The sequence below is a fragment of the Apostichopus japonicus genome, chromosome 22 (genome assembly GCF_037975245.1).
Source record: "Apostichopus japonicus isolate 1M-3 chromosome 22, ASM3797524v1, whole genome shotgun sequence".
NCBI classification, from domain to species: Eukaryota; Metazoa; Echinodermata; class Holothuroidea; order Aspidochirotida; family Stichopodidae; genus Apostichopus; species Apostichopus japonicus.
Genome location: NC_092582.1, coordinates 8,605,926 through 8,622,141, shown reverse-complemented (window position 1 = coordinate 8,622,141; position 16,216 = coordinate 8,605,926). Strand labels below are relative to the sequence as shown.

The window sequence follows — 16,216 nt, the reverse complement described above, 5'->3', positions numbered from 1 at the left end:
GTAGCCTTCGAAAGTTGTTGGAATTTGAGGTATTTCTTGTTCTCTCGTAGCTAATTCAAAGAACAAAGGGACATTTCAGAGAGAGGGATTTAATTATTGTTGAAGGTTTTCGAATTGCGGAAGCTGTGTTTCTGTGCTGTGATATAGTTAGACATTATTTCAGGAAAAAAAGCTGAAATGAAAGAGGGCCGATTACAAGCTGAATACTTCCTGTAACCTTATCTGACTGCATGACGTCACCAATTGTAAATAAATATTTCACGCTGGAACAAGTTTTTGCTCTTTCGGGTTTACATCGAGAGGAGAAGGGAAGCAAGCTAAATCTGTCGAGCAACACGCAATTACAAAGTTTAACTTTTTATCCAAATCATGTTTGATGATGTGTGATGGTTTGATATGACCACAATCGAGAAAAATGGATAGGTCGTTTATCATTTATAATTGCTAACTTTTCAAGACATTCAAATAAAAAATATTTTTTCTTAAGGAGCGCCTCCAACTGTTAAGTTTGTCAGATCACAAAGACATATCTAATTGTTAATGTCAGTCAATAGACTGGTGGACATTAGGCTTGACAAATTCCTAAAGCTTCTATGATATTTACCATGATTTGTAGCAAGTTATGTATCGGTTATTTGAGAAACTTTGTGAAACAATTCAACATGCTATTTCAGACCATAACTGCTACACGTGACCTTCACTTCTATAGAAAGTCATCGGTGCATTTCATTTCCACATTTTATATATAATTTGGTACCCCCAATACCCCCGTCATGTTAATTTCATTACGCCCTGCATGATAGGGCTATACAGGATATAAACAACACATGACTGCATGATATACCTAATAATAGCCCTCCATTACTATTACAACTCAATTCACTTATTCAAATATTCACTAATTTAAATGAGGTACGTTTAAGGTACCGTATAGGAGCACTTTATACAATGCCATTTCTTCTCACTGTTTACTTACTAAAAGAAAGATAAACTTTGATCTTATTTGTTCAATCGGTTTATCATATTCTGTAGACTTAATATTCACATTCTTAATGAGTTTATTATACGTTCCTATCATTATTCAATCTTGATAGACGCAATTGAAAAGTAAAGTCTCACTATGCATAATATGACGCCAGTTGTTAATCGAACAATAGTTAGGATATATGTCTCATTATTACATAAGCATATTGTAGTTCATGTGTTTGAACAGTGATAGAGCCTCATGCTGAAGCCAATGTTCGTCTCCCCTCGGTCAGTGGTTTTAGCTTTGTACCTTTCCAGCTTCCATCTATTAATATAATATGCCTTCTTCCATCCCTACTTTTCGGTTGTTATTACGTAATCAAGTTCTAGAAACTTCACCTCTCCCGTAGAAGCTTCATGGAGTACAGCGTTAATATGTTTCCCACTCACAAGCTTTCAATAAGATTTTGCTAAAATCGAATCGGCAGGCCTTCTTTCTTTTCATATTTACCTACACAGGCTTTTTGTAGTACATGAGCAGTTTCTGAATGTTTTTTCTTCTTGGCTTTATATAAAGAAGTAAACATTTTCTTCTCCGTTGTTTATTGTTAAAATTGATAATAGATGAACGACCGAGGTCAGGGATTGTACAGCTATACATAGCACACATGAATTAAGATCTTCATGGGCATATCTTTTAAACCAGTGTTCTGACCTTGATACATTAGACCTGCAGTCAATTTATATACCGTACTTACCCCCAATGTATTTATAGCACACTGGTCTTCAATTCATGCTGTACTACCCTCCAAGGAGCCTATAGCACTATGGTGTTTAATTTATGCTGTACGATCCACCCAAGGCACCTGTAACACTCTGGTGTTTCATTTGTGCTGTACTACCCCCCCCCCCCCAAGCACCCTATAGCACTCTGGTGTTTAATTTATGCTGTACTACCCATCCAAGGCACCAATAACACTATGGTGTTAAATTTATGCTGTACTCCAAGGAGCCTATGGCACTATGGTGTTTAATTTATGCTGTACTACCCATCCAAGGAACCTATAGCACTATGGTGTTTAATTGATACTGTACTACCTCTACAAGGCACTTATATAGGACCATGTCTTTAATTTATGCTGTACTACCCGTCCACCAACTTATCCCATTTGTTTTCAACAACCATCTAATATAAACAATGGCAAAGCATTTCATTTGGTCAGTGCGGATCCGTTTCTAAATTGGGAAAAGGAAATATTTGAAAAGTGGACCGAGCTTAGTTTTGTTTTTAAAAACCTCCCACTCCCCCTTGGTATCTGTCGGTACTGAATTTATCAGAGTAGTCTTGTGTGAAAGTTTCCTCTTTTAGAAATACTCGGTTGCTAAAAAGCAGTACTGTGTGACAAAAATTATGTTTAATTAAAGTATTGCAAGGATGATACATGTATTTCAAAATAACATGTGATGTCATATATGGATTGTACAAACAACTGATCATATTTGCTTTTCGTGAAGGCTAGTTTAGTTTTTATGACTTGAAGAAAGTATTCGGCGGCACCTTACTTTGTGTTGGTGAGGTATACAATCTAGTGACTCCCACAAAATTAAACATTATTTTGCAATAGTGGAATTGGCCTTCAATGAATATCAAAGAGTAGACAGTTCGATGTATAGGTGTGTGATCAAAAATTGTTCAACAATGTGACGTATATCCAATGCAAGTAAACTGGGAAAGTTCAAAGTTTTATATCTCAGCGATGGAAGATAAAATTATGATCGGACTTGGATCAATGTTCTACTGTTTACTAGCTCATTTCTATTTATTGCATCTTAGAGTCGTTTTATCTCTTTAATAATCTGCCTTCAATTATATGGATTCAAAGTGATTGAAGTTCTTCATACATTCATATAACGTGGTAAGCAGAAGGGTATAGTGGATGTGTGAATACCCCCCCCCCCCTCACCCTTACTCCCTGTCTATTAAATGGAAAGGTAAGTGAATAATGTGGATAATATTTCCGAATTTCCAAAAACGGATTGATGTTATTCGTCAGCAACCAGAATACGTTATCCCGCTTGTTTCCCCTTCCTCTTAATAGCATTGTCCCGATCGATCGTCTTCACTTCACGGCGGTGAATATCTTGTATACCGCAATCTACTACACGGTTTAACGACTCTTTAATGACTACCACAGACAATGGTAAGATCAATGTTATTGTGCTTAAAAAATATCTAAGGAACAAAAAAGGTTCGTTTGACTATCATCAACATGACGGTTAACCAGAGAAAAAGCATGGTTCAACAGAGATAGGGAGAGCCCTGTAACTACCAAACACTGTTAATATTGATATCTGTGTAGACTTCATTACACTTAATATTCATTATGCTGTTTGTAATTATTCGCAACGAATTACTCTCTCAAAGGGGCCGCTTTTTTCGATGATTGTTTATTCGGTAGTGTACATAACTATAGCATTGCATGCTAATTTAATATGAATACTTACGTCATATCTGGCTGCTATCTCAAGTAGCTGGATGGTAGATCTCTGAAGTAGTCTACTGTCACTGTTTTCGATGTCCACTCGTCTTGAACACAGATCCCTGACGGTGTCCTTGATGTCATCAACCTTACCAGTTTGTTCCAGGATGCAGAGGATTGCAAACTTGTCTCCGCCATTGATGCTCTTCAAGTACTGGATTATTTTCGCTCCTGCGGAAGGATTCAGTCCACAAGCAAAGCGATAGAGATACTGAAGATCAAACGGGTCCATCCTCCCCAAGAATCGTCCTAATTCAGAGACGTCTTGTTCTAATACGACTAGCATTAACCTGTTAGAGGCGTAAAATTCACAGAATATTTTGTGATAGAACCTTACTTCAATAGTAAAGCTCTCAGTATACGCCGTGTCATTGTCACTTAGAACTTGTTCCTCGACAAGGATACCAACGCCAACATACTGATCGTAAAATTCTTGACCAAGTCGTTTTACCATTTCATCCTTTCTCCAGACAATCTGCTGGTCTTCCTTACTAAGACCCTCGTAAGCTAGTTTGTTCAGTTCATCATGTTCACTTTCAAATTTTAAGATCACCTGCCTAACACCGTCGTCTCTCGTCTTATTGCGCATGTGCTCATGAAAGCACGTGATCATATACTTAAAGAATCTCGTGACGGATTTAAATTTCTTAAATTTCTGGTTTTCATGAGCAATGTGAGCAAACATGACAAAGAAGAGCGGAACCTGACAGAGATCAGCTAAGATGGGGTTTTCCCGGAGTCGTTGTTTGATCTGTTTCAGGGCTTTCTGATCGTTACCTACGACAGCCTTACGGAGATACTCATCTCGCGCGTCGTCATCGAATCCAGTCAGCTTTACTCGTTTTGTCAATTTTGGGAACTTCTTTGGCAGGTATCTTGTCGTCAGAGTTACATCATGATTTGGGAACATCTCTCTCATGATGATGCTTCTGACGTCATTTCCTGTGATCTTATCTTGATCAGGATACTCGTCGTAGCCATCAAGAAGGATCTCTACGGAGGAAGTATTCTTCAGAACATCTTCAACATCTTTATCAGATAAACGAGAACCAGACGCAAGGAAGCGATTGATGGCTCTGTAGATCGACTTCACACCTCCGAGTTGTCTTAACCTGAGAAGGATGAGTATCTCTACGTCACCAAACGGGGAATCCTGGACACCATTGCACCAATCATAGGCTAGCTGTAGGGTCAAAGTTGATTTGCCGTATCCAGGTTCACCCTCTAATATACGTCTTGATGATTTGATACGACGATCGCTATAGATTCTCTTGTAAGACTCTAACCGTTCCCATGAGGTGTCCTGACTCCGCACACCCGCAACATCGGCAACCAAGAAGTGAACACTGCCCTCAACCATTACCTTATCAATACAGTACAGTCTATCTCTGATGTAAGGTATAGGCTGTACCGCGTTATATTGACCTGTGTATGTTAACTTTAGTGAGCTTATCAGTCGCTTCTTCTTTTCTGTGTAGTAAACAAACAGTGAGTGCCATGAAGAATATTAATTCTACAGATAAGGAAAGTGGGTGTGAATGGACACGTAATACTTCTGAAACCAGAAGAATGTAGATTACATTTACTATAATTAAAGCCTTTGTTTATTCAAAGCGTACTTCGGCAGACTTTGAAACCCTCGGCAGTATTTAATTCCAGCTTACATATATATATATATATTTATATATTTCTCTAATATATATATATATATATATATATATATATATATATATATATATATATATATATATATATATATATTTATATATATATATATATATATATATATATATATATTTATATATATATATATATATATATATATATTTATATATATTTATATATATATATATATATATATATATATATATATATTTATATATATATATATTAGAGAAAGAGGATTTATTTATCATAAATTTCCATGGAATGAAATTCAGAGTCATAGCGGGGTCCAGTGGGTGAAACCCCGGAAGCTATACAGATTTTTCATTGTATTTGTTGTTCTCTCGTAGCCAGGTTAGAGCATAAAAATAGGCCTACATAATGAGATAGAGACGAATTTAATTTCTTTGGAATGTAATTCAGCCCTACTCTTGGGGTCCAGCCTGGGGCCAACCCCCAAAGCTACAGCGTTTATAAATGTTTTAGTTCCTTCTTATCGAGTTAAAAACACACATTTGAGTGAGAGGAAATTAGTTGTTCTAATATAGAATGTATTTGTATTTGGCTTGCGCAAGGGGTGTGAGCGGGGGCATGCCCCCTCCTCTGATCGTCAGGGGAAATTTTTCTGCCAGGGGATTTTTTCATTCAGCCCGGGAAGACATGGACCTCTATACTACGTGCACCCCCCCCCCCACCCCAACCTATTTTCAAAGTCACACAAAGTATTAACTAGCAAAAACGTGCGTTTAGTTCTACCTATATAGACCTAATTAATAGTCTATAATGTGCCACAGCATACACCAATTGACGTCTTAATTATTTATTTTTCTGTGGGAGAGACTCTCAATCCCCCTATATAGGAGACGGCTTCAATGACCCCAGGAAGGCACCCCTCTATTATAAAATCCTTCATTCGCCGCTGTCCCTCCTATTCAAAGTTCGGTTCCCAACCTTAAGAAGTAAGGGATTTGAATTTATTATTATTGAATAGCAACAACCTTTCGTTAAGAGCTACTTATAAAGACCTAACTTATTGTCAAATATGTCAAGAATGCACCATTTGACTTGTATTGTTTATTTTCTTCATGGAGCTAGGAGGACCCAATTTTTGGATAGCCTGTGTAATGACATTTTAAATATGTATAAAAGCATTGCAGAATTTTCAGTATTGCTGTGGAATAACCTACCAAATTACTGACCGAATCGGATTAAAAAGTAAACTCAAGGTCTGGGGAAAAGTGGAGGGGAGCGAGTGACTCCCCCTTCCCCCTGCCACTAACAAACGTCATGAGTTTGTAGCTGAATGACAGCTGAAAACATGGAGAAAAAAACACGAAGAAGAAAAAAAAACACTCTGGTGTTTATAGGGTTTATATTTAAACTCACCTGCAAGGTCAGACGCCATGCTACAGCTCAGAGGTCAAGCCATTTACAGCGACCAATTGAAATCTGTATAAGGGAAAGTAAAATGGTTGCTAGTGAAACACACACTTACTAATAAGTGGATATTTGTTGCCCTATAATAAGATTAAATAATTCATTGGTCTATATAAAACTCAATAATAAAAAAAAATATAGAGGAAGGTGATGAGTATGTGCTGTAGGAACTCCAAAATAATTGTATTAAACATCTGATGATTGTATGTCATTTAAAAAAAACTCACTCCTCCAACCCCCCCCCCCTCCCCCAACACACACAAGCGAACAGATGTCTGTGCGACAAGTTGATTTCCCTATATGACAGAAATCATGACGCGAAAATTTTAAAGAAAGTCTAAAGTTATCGGGATTATTTCCGTTTAAGTTTACTAACGTTTTTGTTTTTGTTTTTGTCTTTCTTTTTCATTTTCTTCTTTGGTCTGCTTAAAATGTTACCAAGTCATGCAGGTAGGTTTAAACAATAACTGAAGTCCAGTTGGAATATTTCAAGTTTTGGAAGTGAACATATCGATCACCAGTAAGGATACGAACATGCAACAATTGAAATAGTCTTTTCAAAAATGTTTAAACTAATAACTCACCAAACATAGCTGCAAACATTTATTAGATTTTGCGAAATTCAAGTAACTCTCCATCCAGGAGTCTGTGATGTAGTCATATGATTCACGTCTATTCGTGTAATACTCTGTAATGTACCGTTAGATCTGTCTGTCTCCATATATATCTAACATAACTGATATCTAATATGAATATTCAATTTTGATTTTTACACAGTTAAGGAGACTGATAAATATTCATCTATTAAACCCTAGAATATGATAAGCACTTAACAATAAAATCACAAAGTTCAATGGGTGCCTTGGGTTGCATTTTATGATGTGAATATATATATTCTGAATGGTTAATAAATTATCCCCGTTCTGGCGTAGTGACGAATGTATAAAACGTGAGTTTTGAAACGCGCTAAAAAGAATTAAAAAAGTTTTTTTTTTACTGAAAGTTATAAATATATGTAACATAACAAGAAGACCTTTGTGTTCTTATATTTGTTGCTGATCGAAACATTTCTCACAGAATATTAAATTTCAGTGGCGTAGGAAGGTACTTTTGAGTGGGGGGGGGGGCTGAAGACTGATGGCCGGCCTGGGGGAGGGGTGTAAGGGGAGGGGTGTAAGGGGAGGGGTGTAAGGGGAGGGGGTGTCCCCCTCCCCTTTGGAATTTTTTTGCATTTCCAGGTGGCCTCAGATGCAATTTGGTGCAATATAGCACACTTCAACTCTCACTCCATTTTGTAAAGAATTTTGCATTTTCACCTGGCCTTAAATGCAATTTGGTGCGCCAAATGAGATTTTGTTCTCATTTGGAAATGAAAAAGGGGTTTTCTGACTTGCGGAGCGGGGGGCGGAATGATACTTCCGCCCCCCATATTTTTCACTGGGGGCTGGCGCCCCCCAGCCCCCCCGGTTCCTACGCCCTTGTTAAATTTTAGTGTCAACATATTCGTCGTTATGTCATGTCATTTGTCAGTACTTTTTAGACATTCGTCAAATATTCGTCACACATTCGTCTCTATGCTAGAACTAAATGTTGTAGTTTCTTCCTATAATAGACTGTATTCGTCACTTTAATGTGTAGTAGCCATAGGGTACACCATGAATTTTCACTGTCACATGGTGGATAGAAGAAAATAATCAAAGGGGTGATACATTGGTCTTATTTATTTTAAAAAGAACCTCACGATTTTCTAAAATGTCTAGAATAGACAGGGGATTTATATGGGTTGTACACATATATCAACATACGTGTTTTAGTTTGTTTTTCTTGGGTGGCATGGAGGGGTCTGGATGGGGTGAGTGGAAGGGGCAGAGAGGGCAAGGAGAGCCGGTTGCTGACAAGTTAATAAAGAAGTTGAAAACATGGATTTAATTTAGAAATCATGTTGTTCGTATTAATTTACGTCGTTGTGAAATTCAGTTCGGCCTATTCTATTCAACTATCCCCTGACATTAGTCATCCTCATTACTGTATCATAGATAAGAACCTCTACAGGAATTCGTAACCACTTAATTAGGCTGATTTATCCATTAAGAAATTAATTAACATATCATAATACGGTTGAATGAAGTTATGTAATCGTTCCCGACCCCCAACCCCCCGTAACCCCACATCGCCCGCCAATAACGTTCCAGCTCTGGACAAAACTAAGATATTTACGACTTTGTGAATGACATTGTTTATTACGTCAACTTGCATGGCATGATGGGATGGATACTCTCTGGTGTAAAGGTATAAAGCTCAGTAACCAGTTTATTGGCATGCGCCGTGTCATCGATGATACATTGCAAGTCCTGTATCATTGTTGTGTTATAAGTGTTATTATTTATCACTTCTAAAGTACTAATGTATCCATTTTTATTCCTCCTATGTTCTGCCCTCCAGTGGACGGACACATTCTTAACGTAATTGGAACGCATCATGATTAACATGATAAATATATTAATGTTGGCTGGTAACCGCCTGTTTATGAAACTAACTAATTCTGACAACACTCTTAAAACAGTTGTGTAAATATTTCTACACAGGCTCTGTGTAAATGTCATTTTACACAATTGTAATTGAAACTAACACTTGGTTGTGTAGTTCGAGCTATGTTCGTCAGTTACACAACCACTTTCCTGCTTTAATTTCAATGTATTAATTTATTCAGTACTGTAAGCAGATTATAAAATTAAAATCAGTTTATAATTTCATTTGCACTTTACTTTTAATTTTTCCTGGATTTTTAAGTTGAGTAAAAATGTTTTTTTAAGATTTCGTAGCTTTATCTGGCAATAAACTGCCGCCCGGGAATTTTATATATCACTGCACTGCTCTTTACTGACCAGTGTTACCAGAGTTAGCGTTTTTACACTAGATCTAGCGTTTTTAGTCATTTGTGGGGTTCTAGCGCACGTTTTTTCTAATTTTGGTAATTCTACCGTTTTTTTGCCTAAAACTAGTTAAAATTACCAAAAATTGACCACTTTTCAGATTTGTTAGACAAAATTCTTACTTGGAGACCCATCCAAATTTATTTTGAGTATTTTTGCCCAATCTTCGGAATTTCCTACCGAAAATTTCCATATTTTTCAAATTTTCTGGGTCAGACTATCACTCAAATCAACTATTCAAAATCTATTTTGTGATCGGTGACCATTCATCCTACGAATATGTGCTAAATTGACTCCAAACAACACGAATGTCAGGGAAACTACCATTTAGCGTTTTCTAGGGTTTTATTTTCGCAAATCTAGCGTTTTTTCGTCAACTGTCGCTGGTAACGCTGTTACTGACGCCGTTCTATCAGTCATCAATACTTACGCTGGTAACCGTCTGCTGTTATAATTACCTATTTTTTACCTGTCAACTATGAACTTTGTCCAAGAAAAACTCAAGGAATGGGGTCTTTCTTATATGCAGGACATATATGAAGGTTAGTTGAAAATATTTCTTGAAACTAATTTGGTTTGCCAACGCAACTTCATGCAAATCACAGGCTCACGTAGTCGTACAATGTAGTGTACAGACTAGTAATAGGCCTAGTACAAGTAATAATTACTAACGTTAGACCTAACGTTACACAGTATAGGCATAGGCCTATATCTAGTACAGTAGTAGGCCTATAGCCTAGGCATAGTTTGTTTATCAACGAAAGCGTTTTATTTATCAAAGTAAACGGCTGCGCCGAATCTATTGCACTTATTTATCTCCTTTTAAAATATCATAGGATATTTCTAAAATCCTGCATTATAGGTTTTTTTTATTTTGATTTGAAAGAGAAAATTACTCATGACTAGAGTAGAGGCTACAAGTACAATCCTAGCTCATGAAGATAGGCCTATCCTGATTTGATGTCTTACTTCTAAATCTAAGCCTACACAAAACAAACCAAGGTTGTTCCCAGGAATTCTCCCCTTAGTTTGAAAAATTGATGTTGCTCAGGTGCCAGGTTTAATACATATGCTTCTTATACTCTAAGCCCTTGGACTTGGAACTGATGATGTAGTTGAATATTTCCCCTGTAACGGCCTTTTTATAAAGTTGAGGCCTATAATTCTACATTCTTGTTAATGAGAAGGGCAACTAAGTTTTCTAAATTTGCTAAGTATTATGAGTGCATGTCTGCTTCATTTTCTGAACCCATTTTCATCCTGTAGGCTTATAGTATTTTCCTAGGATGCTGATTCATTGAAATTTGATGGAAGTATGTATACTTCTGTGGCACCAGCTAAACAGCTTTCTTGTTTGAAACTATTGGCTACTAACAACGGTCATTAAACTACCTAGTTGATCATATTTTACTATTATCAGCTGCGTTATGCAATTGCACTTTGTGGCTGCTAGCGTCAACGATGCAGGCTGACACCTTGCGCAATCATCAATGCAGCGATCAGATCACATTCGTCAATAGGCTATAGTCAATCAAAATCCCAACCAACTATGTACAGCAGTTTTGCTGTTTAGCTGTTCATGTAGCCTTTAAGTACCAAGCACAGCACTAAATTGGTTACTGTATTTAAATCAAACTTTGATTATACTCCAGCAGGATTCCAGCAGAACTTTTCATAGAGCATTATGAATCTGCTGTGCACTACAGTAAGTTTATATTACGTAAGTCGCGTGCAGAGCGTAGTGTAGGCTAGGCCTAGGTAGTGAACTATATGAACCGATGTTTTCGGCATGTTGCTGTTGAAGTTTGCATAAATATCACAATAGAAATTCACATAGATTAGGCAATTGCTATTGTAACCCAAGAATGCTAATGTTAATACTGTATAGCAGAGGCTAGAAGCCTTGACCTATTTTTTCAATATATTAGAAATCATTGATTAATTACTACAGCTTTCCCTTAAGTTGGGAAAGGGGATATTGAATGCATAGGGCAATCTTGTGTGCATTTGCATTAAAGGCTGAGTGTTTTCAGTTTGTGCCTCTAAAATCCTATCAAAGCTTATCCCTCTGTGTAGTTTTGTCATGCACTCTGACCATCTGTAAGTGCAGAAGTTATGGTATAAGTTTTCATTAATGACAATGAAAGGCTAGTTCACAGATTTGCAAAAGAAACAATTTCTATGTGCTGATAGTAACAGGGAATACCTCCAAAGTAATGAATGGCATGTGGATGTTCCAGCATACACACCTTTAGTACCAGTTCAGTTAATAACTGTCATTTTGACTAATGTTCATTTCCATTCCATATCTTGTTTGTAACACTTCAAGTAAATCATCTTTTTCTTTTAATTTTAGAAAATGAGATTGACATAGACAATTTCCTGTTGCTGGGAAAGGAAGAAATAAAAGAACGTTCCCAAAAGTTGGACCGAGAATCACGTTTATGAGGAACTTTGAGGCCCTGAAGAATGAAGGAAAAGAAACGGTGATGATTTTTTTTTCAAGTGGAGGTGCAGTAAGGGTTTGAACAAAATCAAACAGGACAAATAATAAAGCTCTCTCTGATCCCACAAACTTTGATAAGGAAGCTGTTATTACTGCCAGGGAGTTAGCAAAACAAGTAAACACTACAAAGAAATATATAATTTTGTATTAACAATGGCGCTAGAGTGTTTCCACTGTCAAACTGAAGTTAATGGTGGCATAAAGGGGCTCTTTGCACATTTCAGAGCCTTTTCTTTGCTTAGAGGAAGTGATTTTAGATCTATTGCAGTGTGTGAACAAAATGGATGTCAGCAAAGCTTCTGGAAAAGTTACAGCTTCAAAAGGCACATCATTAAACAACACACAATGCCTTATATTTGCAATGGAGAACATATCCAAGAGCAAGATGATGATTTGCCTGTGGAGGCTGTGATAGGAAACATACAGCAAGATGACATTTGCATTGATGACATGGATGAAGATAGTGATGATGATGCATATAATGAAGAGTGGGATCACCTTGATGAACAGCAAGTTAAGGAACGAGCTCTCATGCTAATTTGCAAACTTAAATCATTCAGTAGTGTGTCTCAAAGTTCAGTGTCAACTATGGTGCAAGATGTGTCTCAGCCTTTTGATGACCTTGTTGGAAGTCTAAAAGAAAACACAAAAGCATTTTTGCATAGCCAGAATGTTGATACTAACAGTGAGCCTGTTCTTGAGCTCTTTGAGAAGTTTTCACTTTGTCAAAAACCGTTTTATGACATAGAGACAGATTACAAGCAACTGCAGTATCTGCTGGCATCAAAGAATTTTATCCAACCTATTGAGAAACAGAAAACATTAGGGTATGCACCAAGAACTGATATAACTAATGGGAATGTGATGCAGGTGCCAACCCCTCGTGTTTTCTACTATGTTCCTATCAAAGATGTCATCAAACTTATTTTTGAGAGTCCTGGCTTTGTAGAATGTGTCAATGAACATAGGGGGAGCACTGATGGTGTTATGGGTGACTTCCATGATGGTGAATATTGTAAAACCCATTACTTGTTTCAACGGAAGAATAGCCTACAACTTATTCTTTCAATGATGATGTGGAAATGACCAATCCATTGATTTATAGTTTATATCTATTAAAGTACATATTTCTGTTTTATTTCTTGTTATGTTACGTAAGTCGCTGAATTCCATCAACTTTTCTTCTCTTTATTATATGTTTTACGGTTTTATTCATTGTAATGGAGAGCATTTGTTTTGATCTCCCCAAAATATATATATATACCAAGAAAATTGATATCCTTTTTTGTATCGTGAATAGTGTCCTACTGTACATCTATAGTTAAGCAATTTGCAGTTAAGTTTAACACAGGTCTTACTGTAGAATCCACACAATTAGCAAGCTACTATTTATAACATCCAAAGATATGTAAAGCACAACAGGAGAACTGATCACCTTATTCCGGACATGGTTGATACATACCAAAACATTGAGGCTGTGTATAGTCTATACTGGATATTATTTTTTAATTGATACTTATGCTCTGTGCTATGAACTATAGCTACAGAATGTGTTAAGACTGGACAAAGTATGTGTAATATGTGCTCATAGTTGTGTACATTACACTAATCAATTGTAAAATGGTTGTGTAGAATTAACACAACTTGTGTATGTTTTTTTACACAAGGTGTGCTGAAATTGCAAACTGGTTGTGTACAATTTACACAAGTATTGTGTATTGGGATATACACAACTGTGAGTAGATTTAACACAACTGTTGTGTAAATGATCAATTACACAACAGTTGTGTAGTTTCTACACAAGGTTGATAGGTGCACTAGTTACACAGCGGTTGTGTAGAATTGTACACAACCTATGTAATTTTTTTTTAGAGTGAAGACAGAAACTTTATATGGTTTATTGTCAAGATTGTTCATTGTTCGAGACATCTTGTTTGAAACCATTAACAAATTCTTTTATCAAACTTTCTTCTAAAAGCATAAAATTAGTGTTGCCTCGATATTTCACAACGCACATTGTACAATTTAGAAAATACATTAAAATCAATAATGACTAGTTTGGTATAATATCCATCAATTCATACTGATGCGAAAGACATGGTTCAGTTTCCAAATCGTCAAACATTTACCTTCCATTTGCACATCTATCGAACTGCGTATACTGTTACTTGAAAATTCAAGTTTTAATTAACAATTATCTTAGTTTTGGTACTGTAAATTAATTTCCGTGCTAAATAATAAACAATTCCATTGCTTAGATTGATGTAAATGCATAATGTGGTATTTTCTTCCGTTTCGATGAAAATGTGAACACATTCAGTCGCAAAAATAATAGTTCCAGTAGCGTAATCTGTCAAGTCGGGACTCTTATGAAGCACATAGACCAGGGGTTCCCTAACTCGGGTGCATGAACCCACGGGGGTGCGTGAGTCCATCCCAGGGGGTTCATGAAACGTTTCTGAAAGTCAAAACTAGTCAAAGTACTTTTTGTTGTACTAAAATCTGATATATCATATAATTTAGTAATGTACAAAAGTCGTACCTATCGACAAACTCTTTTCGCGTTCCATACGCATATGTTGCCATAGTAGTACCGTACCGTGTATGTGATAACTGAATTATGAAAGAGACACAGGCCGCATGACATTGGTGAAGTTGATGTACGCATGGCAGTACGTCATGAAGATAAAGAGCTTAGAAAGTAACTGAAAGGTTGGCCAAAGTCTTTATAATTATTTTGGAAATTCCAGATGACCTCCATTTTGCGCGACACAAAGCAAAGTTGGCCTAATTTCATGCTTGAAAATTGTTGTTGAGTGATAACATGCAGTCATCAGCCTTTTTTAACATGATATAACACTATGAACCTGATCTTTTACGAAGCACTTTAATGTGTATTGTAGTATAATAATGTCTCAGATCGTGTCTCAAAAAGTTGGGGGTTCGTGGACAACTCTGACATCCACAGGGGGTTCATGGGGTGGGGGGGAGGGATACAGTTAGGGAAACCCTGACATAGACTAAGCGGAAATGTGTGCGATTCTTAATTTTCAAGTTAGTGATTTACGCGAAATCTGACAATAGTTTAAAGTTGCTCTTCAAACGTTTGGAAGCTTTTGCTTTGGACACACAAAAAACGATGCAATTAAAGGCAATGTGTAAAGAAGGTAACATCCATCCAGGCCATCACTATACTATTCCCTTAAGACGGAATGTGAATTGTTTGTACGATCACAGGTACATTATTAATACCCAACCTCGCGTGAATCCTCAAGTTTCAAGAAGGAAACAACTGCAGTACTCTTGTTCAAGTGTTTCCAAGTTGTACTATATTCTGTGGGGCCTTCTTTTTATTTATTTATTTTTATTTATTACTTTTTATTTTATTTATGTATTCATTCCAGTATAAATATACAATTTATAAAGAGGAGCCATAAAATATGTAAACAGGTAGAATAACAAATATAAAAGGGGAGAAAATGTTAAGATGATAGAATATCATATAAAATACATCTACACATACAAAAGTTAATACATAAAACTATATAACAAACAGACAACAACAAACATCCTCAGGGCTCGGATGGAATGTATAAAGTAGCACGGATTATAAAAGAGTTTATGTAAACTTGTTCTTTATTTTTTGCAAGATGTGGGGATTTCTTTGATTTCTGTTAAATTTGTGCAGGAGACATTTTTGGTACAGTATAGAAAGGGTGATTCTGATCACTGTCAATCTTGCAGCAGCATTTACTTTTTCTAAAGGTATAGTGGCAGGTTGGGGGACGGGGAGGGGGGTTGCTTTCTCACGGCATTTTCCAGAGACAGCTATGACACGAGCTGAGTGGAGCACTAAATAATACAAGCAAGCCAGCTGTTTGCCATGTGCCTCTTACATTGCCTACACTTTACAGACAATAAAAGTTGCTTAAAACACTCCACTTGCTCGAGTCAATAGAGGCGAGAGAAAAAAACCCATAACATTCCTCTGTTGTGAAAAGGTAAGAATAATATTTAATTCAATATCGTCAAACAGCATATTCGCCACTACGCGGAAACGGGGGGACATCTAAAGTTCAAGTATTACAGAACCAATTTGATAACAAGGTCTTTTTGAGAGACTATGACATCCCGGTGAATTGAGCATTCCTAAATGTTGTCACTATATT

At 36.6% G+C, this 16,216-nt stretch overlaps 2 protein-coding genes across 8 annotated transcripts in view; one reads left to right on the top strand and one right to left on the bottom strand.

Moving 5' to 3' along the window:
• Window positions 1-7,329, bottom strand: part of LOC139963439 (NLR family CARD domain-containing protein 4-like) — a 104,378-nt gene extending 97,049 nt beyond the window's left edge. For all 6 annotated transcript variants that reach the window (XM_071964204.1, XM_071964203.1, XM_071964202.1 and 3 more), the window contains exons 1-3: window positions 7,193-7,329; window positions 6,558-6,620; window positions 3,472-4,976 (exon numbers count right to left, since the gene is read on the bottom strand). In XM_071964204.1, coding sequence (XP_071820305.1) covers window positions 3,472-4,976; window positions 6,558-6,576 — 1,524 coding nt within the window. In that variant the 5' untranslated portion in view covers window positions 6,577-6,620; window positions 7,193-7,329. The remainder of the gene's footprint in view (window positions 1-3,471; window positions 4,977-6,557; window positions 6,621-7,192) is intronic.
• Window positions 7,330-9,943: 2,614 nt separating this feature from the next.
• On the top strand, window positions 9,944-13,654 carry LOC139964023 (uncharacterized). Of its 2 annotated transcripts, none has more exons than XM_071965321.1 (2): window positions 9,944-10,083; window positions 11,898-13,654. In XM_071965321.1, exon 2 carries the CDS (start codon window positions 12,201-12,203, stop codon window positions 13,131-13,133), a length of 933 nt encoding a protein of 310 aa, XP_071821422.1. In that variant the 5' UTR covers window positions 9,944-10,083; window positions 11,898-12,200; the 3' UTR covers window positions 13,134-13,654. The 2 variants fall into 2 exon arrangements, with proteins under 2 accessions (XP_071821422.1, XP_071821423.1); XM_071965322.1 differs by lacking the exon at window positions 9,944-10,083 and adding an exon at window positions 10,914-11,246.
• Window positions 13,655-16,216: the final 2,562 nt, after the last annotated feature.